The following is a 7224-nucleotide window of genomic DNA, read 5'->3' on the forward strand; positions in this document are numbered from 1 at the left end:
ATCAAAACATTTTTCAGAAACACAGCAACAACTTGATTTTAGTTTTTTTTTCACAATTAAATTTTTATTTGATTTTAGTCTTCTAATAAAAAATCTGGAAATCCTGCAAATCAGAAAAGAAATATAAGGAACCTCACTCCTCCACCATTTAGCTTTGTTAGCTCTCAAGTTTTGGTGAATTCGTTTGCTGTGTTTTGTTTTGTTTTGGGGTGGGGGCTGTTTTTTGTTTCCTTTCACATCCTGTGACATCCCAGACTCTGTATAAGCTTTGGCACAACTGGACCATAAACTTGACAATTGCTGCTAAATATCTTGAAGATTAAAAAATGAAGTTTTTCAAGAAACTTAGAACATCTTTGTGGTTTTACAATAGACAATTTTTTAAAAAAAACAGAAAAAACACATTTATGTAAAGAGGGAAAAGATAGTAGGGTGCGTTGAAATTAGGAATGTCTCATTAAACGCGAGGCTCCTTTCACAATCAGGACATAAAGTTCATTTCTCGTGGCTGTAATTTTCAACTATATATACACTAATGAGGAATAAAATGCACACACAAAACAATGGTCATTATTTGAAAAATGTCTTCACGTAAAACCAGTGTGGCGCAGGACATCCTTCTCACGGCCACTCTTCTCCATGTCCAACAACCCACTGAACCCACTTGGACAAGTGTCGCTCCTGGGGGTGGCCTAACTAATCCATTTCAAAGTCCCTTCCAGAAGGCATTTCTGATTTTTTCAAACAAATGGACATTTACAAGACGTTATTTTCTAACTCTATCACACGTCGGGCTCCTCTTCACATGGAGAATGTCCAGATGTCGCACAGGTTTTGCAGGGTGGGGGCAGGTGGAGAGCAGCTCTTCCCTTACATACACAGGCCTGCTAGGAACGGCCACCAATCCTTCCCCAAGGGTGGCGGGGGCTCTGACTGGTCAGATAGGGCAAGTGGCTCTACGTTTCTCTCTCTGGTAGAACCAACGTCAACAGGCGAGGCCGCTGACCGTCCACCGGTGGTCGTCTTCGGGGACTTGGCTCACCTTCCAGGGCGGTTCCAGGTTTGCCTTGCTGAGACCAGGCGCTCTCTTGAGGAGCCGCATGGAGCGCTCACAAGGGCCCTGGTCTGTGCGGCTCCGCTGTCCACCTGTCCACCGCAGGGCGGAGCTTTCCCGCGTCCACACTCCTGGGGACCTTGCAGCCCCCGCTGGCCTCCGTGGCGCTGGGGTGGCCGCCGTTCTTCTCCCCACCCCCGCCCTCACCCAAAGGCGCGATGACCTTGGCAGTGGCTTCAGCTGGGAAGGACGGGATTGGGTCAGGAGACCCCACAGCAGGGTCGGGGATCTGACAGGTCGCCAGCAGCCAGCAGGTCATCCAGCCTGGGTGGTAGGCTCACCAGTCCTTCACAGCCAGGCCAGCCAGGGGGCAGTCGCAGCAGGAGCTCCAGCGAGCTGCAGGGGAGCCCTGTCCCGGGTCCCCCAGCTCATCGCTGGCCTGGGGCCAGGGTCCCCCGAGGGCCCGGGAGAGCAGGCTGTGCTCCGTTTCTCACTGCGCTCTCTGCAGGACAGCTCTTTGTGGGCCTGTGCTTCTATGTTCACTGGTCACTGTGATCCAGTTGACCACTCTAACCAACGAATATCACAAACAGTTGGCAAAGAACCTGAATAGTCATTTCTCAGAGAAAAGAAAGGGTAAATGGGTGTATGAAAAATTTACAATTCCCCTGTCATCAGGAAAGCGCAGGTTGAAACCACCGTGGGCTATCACCACATGCTGTTAGAATGGCTACTAAGGAAACAGACAAAAGCTAAAAATGTTGAAGAGGATGTGATAAAAATGGGACCCTTACATACGCTTGTGGGGAAAGTAAGTCAGTACAGCCATTGTGGAGAAAAGTACAGAGCTTCCTCAAGAAATCCAAAATAGAACTACATGAAATCTATCCATCTCAGCACTCGGGGTACAAATTTCAGGGAAATGTAGTCGGTATGTTGAAGAGATGTCTACACTCTCATGCTCATTACAGGATTCTACACAATAGCCAACACAAGGGGTCAACCTAAGACTCCATCAATGGATGAATGGTAAAGGAAATGTGGATTATATGCACAACAGGATACAATGTGGTCTGAAAAATACAGACCTGTCATTTTCACATGGATGAACTTGGAAGACACTATGTTAAGTGAAATAAGCCAGGCACATAAACACAAATACTGCCTGATCCCACAAACATGTGGAATGTAAACTGTTGAACTCAGAAGAATAGAAAGATGATCATCAGTGGTGGGAACACGGGGTGAGTTGTCACCCCATGTCAAGGGATAAAAATCATAGGAGAGAAAAAAAAAACACAAAAAAACCAAAACAAACAAAAAAAATCATAGGAGGATTACATTTAGGAGCTCTATTGTACAAGATGGTGGTTTCAGTCAATTGCAGTGTATTGTATTCTTGGAAGTTGCTACAAGAATAGATTTTGTGTTATCACAAAAAGTTGTGATGTAGTGTATGTATTAATTAGCTCAGTATAATCATTCTGTATGTATAGTAATGCATTTCTGTATCAGGAATTGAATCCAGGGGCACATTATCACTGAGCTAAATTCCAGTCCTTTATGTTCATATTTTGAAAAAGGGTTTCATTAAGTTGCAGAGGCTGCCTCAAACTTTTTTCCATCTGCCTCAATTGCTTGAGTTGTTGGAATTACAGGTAGGTGTGCACCACTGCATCTGGCACATATAATTCTTATGTATCTCTTAGAATGGAAAAATAGTACACCTTCTTCACTCTGAATCCTTCATCTGTCAGGTCTCAACATTTTCTTCATCAGCATGTGAGGCTGTGTCTGTCCCTAGGCATTAAGGCAAAGGAAGTGTTTTTCCAAAACACTCACGTCCTCTCTCTTTAGACCTGATTATAGAAACTTTGACAATCATAGAGACTTCTAAGTGCCTGTGGTAATTGGGACCTGGAAGAAAGACTTATTAATGTCAACATCACAATCATGTGCTGTTGCTGAAACTATAAGTGAAGTGATAATTGTGTTTCTTTGGGGAGTTGAGGTCCCAGGGTGGGGGACCCAGCCTCAAAGTCTGGCTGCCTCCCTCCCATATGACACAGGGTGTCATGACTGTCAGTTGAGCCTGGCTTTCTGGAAGCAGGAAAGAGTTGGTGAGTATTGTCAATTCAGCCTGTGAAACAGTGTGTAAGGGGATCAGCTATAAATGAGTCTGTGTCTGCTTAGGCAACACGTCTGGAAATGTGGTCCATGTGGGGTGACACAGCCACCTACAAGGAGGAAAAGGGACAAGGGCTGAGCTTGCAGAGTGACTGCAGTCTGAGACCCTACCCCAGCCTCTCTCTGCTCCTAATATCCTTTAACACAGCAGTGCTAATGATGGTCGTGGGAATTTGTTCCAAGAAGTACTGAGGGCTGCTCTGTATGAGCACTGAGACTGTGACTCAGGAGCCAGTGGACTCTTCAGCCTACTCTGCAGACATGGCCAGGACACGAGGGTGCCCAGTGTTGCTTCAGTAAATGTTCCATGTCTGCAATGATGGTGTCAATGGAGCCACCCATTTTTCTATCTCAACAATGGGATCAAATGGCAATTTCTGGAGTGTAATGAGATTTCTTCCACTTGGGCTTGATGTATTTAATGGAGGTGATAATTTGTTCTCTCTGAAAATATTTGTACTTTATTGCTCAATGCGGGACAGTATTTCTTCCTGAAATGAGGGAAGGAGATTTCTAAGAAAAGCTAATATTATATGCATGAGATTCACACAGCATTAAGGATTTCACATCTTTCAGATTTAAATATGTCTCATGATAGTTGTCAGGCTGTAAATATTCTAATGTTGTTTTGTTTTCACAAGATCTGACGTCTCCACATTTCATTCTACATACTTGTCTTGTGTTTTAGCATCATTCCAAAATTACCTTACCTTTTACTTGTTTTTGTACAATGAGAAGTTCACCATTATATGCTACCTAATGATGACAAATTTAATTCTACCATAAAATTGTTTGCTGCTTCTCTAAATTTCATAGACCTTAGTTTACACCAAGACAGTGTCTGTGGTAGAAACCGTTGGCAAAAAGATATGTGATTATTTCTGTTGATATCCTAATATGTATTTCTATTCAGTAAATCAAGTTTGACCACAGAAAATTATCGGGTGCACAAATATTTTATCAAGTCTTTGCATCTTCATTTACAAGTGATACTGGGTATAAAATAAATTATTCATAGAAAATAGGAAATTATCACATTCAATCAGCGAATTTCAAGTATCACAAAATATATGTCTGTTTGGATTACTGAATGAACACCATTTAGCTATGATGATATAGTACCGAAATGAGCATCATCAATGTAACCTGGCCACTAAGTACAAAACCTTTTAATTAATATTTGGATGAGTTACAGAGTATTATTTTTACTGAATTATCTTTTTTTCTGTTGTGGTACTGGGGATGATCCTGGAGAGTAGTACCACTGAGTTATGCCCTCAGCCCTTTGCATTTTTAGTTTAGAGACAGGGTCTCCTTTAGTGGTTGAGGTTGGCCTTGAACTTGTGATCCTCCAGTCTCAGCTTCCTGAGTCATTGGGATCAAAGGCATGTGTGACCATGCCTGGAGCCAAATTTTCTTTATGTGTAAAAGAAAAATAATATTAGGTATTGAGGAAGAAGTTTCTGATCATTAAATTATCATGTTAAATGTTATAATAGGTAAACCATTAGTCACAGAGGACCATACAATGTAAATGCGACACAAACACAGAGACTTTGGAAAACTCTTAACAATGAAAATCTACGTTATAAGTAAATTCATCAGGAGAATGATGGTGGGTAAAAAAATTTGAATTTTATTTTCTATGTCATATTAACCCTACAACTTTTCTTTTGGTACAGAGTCCTGTTTTCAATGTTTAGATGAAGTCCTGGATAATAGTAGGATGACCTCCAAGGTTTTGAGATTTGGAATAGTCTTCCTTTTGCAGATCTTCATTGGAACTCTGGGGAATTTCTCACTCTTGTTTTATCATGCCTTCCTTCACTCCAGCGGATTCCGATCAAGGCCCACAGACTTGATTCTCAGGCACCTGACTGTGGCCAACTCCTTGGTCCTTCTCTCAAGAGCAATCCCAGAGATCATGGCAGCTTTTGGGTTGCGACATTTCCTGGGTGATATTGGATGCAAGCTTGTTTTCTCTGCTCACAGAGTGGCCAGAGGTGTGTCTGTTACCACCACCTGCCTGTTGAGTGTCTTTCAGTACCTCACCGTCAGCCCCAGGAACTCCAGGTGGGCAGAGCATAGAGTGAAAGCCCAGAAGTCTATTGGCTTGTTTCATTTCCTCTGCTGGGTCCTACACATGCTGCTAAATATCAGAACTCCCATGCTCATGACTGACAGATGGAGCAACAGCAACCTCAGCACAGGTGTAGATTTTCTATACTGTTCAGCTGTGCTCCACGACAGAGACACAAACTCAGTATTTGCAGCACTGACTTTCTCACATGATGTTTTGTGTTTGGAACTCAAGATCTGGGCCAGTGGCTCCATGGTTCTCATTCTGAACAGGCACATGCAACATGTCCATCATATTCATAGACACCAAGTGTCATCAAGATCTACTGCTGAGTCCCGCACTACACGAAGCATCCTTGTCCTGGTGAGTGCCTTCATTTTCTCCTATGCCCTGTCCTCCATTGTTCATGTTTGCTTTCCTGAGTTTGGTACAACTGCGTGGTGGCTGGTGAGCACCTCTGCCTTCGTCAATGGGTGCTTCCCCACAGCCAGCCCCTTCATCCTCATGGGTCGCGAACGCTGCGTATCCCACCTCACCTGGAGGAAATAAACAAACAGCTCAACTCACACGGGTACCTTAGTTTTCTGTGTATCATGGTTGCACTCTCTGTCACGGAATCTTAATTTCAATTATGAAGCCAGCCTAGTTGCAGAGAGAGGTAGACAGCTAAAGCATTTGTTTCTCTAACCAAGAGTAATAAATAACAGTACCACATGAAATCAGTTTACTGTTTATTTTAAAAAATAATTTTGTATATATTTGGATTTTTTTTGTACTCTCCTGCCTTCATTTTTTTGCTAAATGTGGTATATTTCATTGATATACTCCATGATTTAACAAGTTTGTTTTGCCTTTATTCTGTTTATTCAATCTAATAAATCTCATTAATGACACTATCTTTAAGTCAACTTTCTCATTTTTAAATTTTTCTTAATTCTTTTATTTATTTCCTTTGTTTGTTGTGCTGAGGATTGAACCCATGCCTCACATGTGCTAGGCAAGTGTCCTACACTGAGCTACAACCCCAGCCCCAGTTTTCTCTCATTTAATATCTTTATGTTTTTCTCTACTTTTGTGTCTTCTAGGTATCCTTGCTTCATCCAGCATGTCAGATCCAGATATTTTACATTTTTATTTCTGCATCATGTATATTTTAAATAATTCTTTAAATATTGATTACACTGTATGCAATTATTAAAATTCTTTTATTCATTTTTCAACTGTTAATTTTATACTTGCATTACTGTGGTATGATTCATGTACAACAATTTGCTGATTTTCAATCCATGTCTTAATATGTTTGAAATTATGTGTTCATTCATGAAGCCTTTATCAAAATACAAAAGAAAAAAAAATCAGTAGAGGGAGGGGGCCAGAGGAAAGGAAAAGGTGGGGAGTCCTGGGGACTGAATTAGAACAAATCATATTCCACACTGTTGTTATTATGTCAAAATGTGTACTAACATTAGGTATAACTAAAGCAAGGTAAACTAAATTTCAAAAATCAATCCATTCAACCTGAGGCTGTGCGTGTGTGTGTGTGTGTGTGTGTGTGTGTGTGTGTGTGTGTTGTACTGGGGTTTCAACCTAGGGTCTCCCCTTTGCTAGGCAAGCACTTTTGCTCTGAATTACATCTTCAGTCCTGAAACTGCCTGTAATCTTGTCCTAATTTGTGTTTGAAAGCAAAATTTAGCCATGTACCTGAGAAGCAAAAGAATGGAATGGTGGTCTGTCTTCCTAGGGACGTTTTCTCACTCAGTCACATCCCCAGCACTTTTTTTTTTATTGGTTATTGAAAACATTACAAAGATTGCAGAATCACATCGGTTACACATCCACATTTTTACATAATGCCATAATAGTAACTGTTGTATTCTGCTACCTTTCCTATCCTTTTGAGACA

General features: G+C 41.7%; 1 protein-coding gene across 1 annotated transcript; it reads left to right on the top strand.

Moving 5' to 3' along the window:
* The first annotated feature begins 4967 nt into the window (after positions 1-4967).
* On the top strand, positions 4968-5870 carry LOC144250462 (vomeronasal type-1 receptor 2-like). Its single transcript, XM_077793302.1, has one exon. The coding sequence runs from the start codon at positions 4968-4970 to the stop codon at positions 5868-5870; it is 903 nt and encodes a 300-aa protein (XP_077649428.1).
* The last annotated feature ends 1354 nt before the right edge of the window (positions 5871-7224 follow it).

This window comes from Urocitellus parryii, chromosome 15, assembly GCF_045843805.1.
Source record: "Urocitellus parryii isolate mUroPar1 chromosome 15, mUroPar1.hap1, whole genome shotgun sequence".
Classification (NCBI taxonomy): Eukaryota; Metazoa; Chordata; class Mammalia; order Rodentia; family Sciuridae; genus Urocitellus; species Urocitellus parryii.

Bases quoted from the DNA above. Each gene is read 5' to 3' on its own strand.
- LOC144250462 (XM_077793302.1), top strand. From the start codon at position 4,968: ATGACCTCCAAGGTTTTGAGATTTGGAATAGTCTTCCTTTTGCAGATC.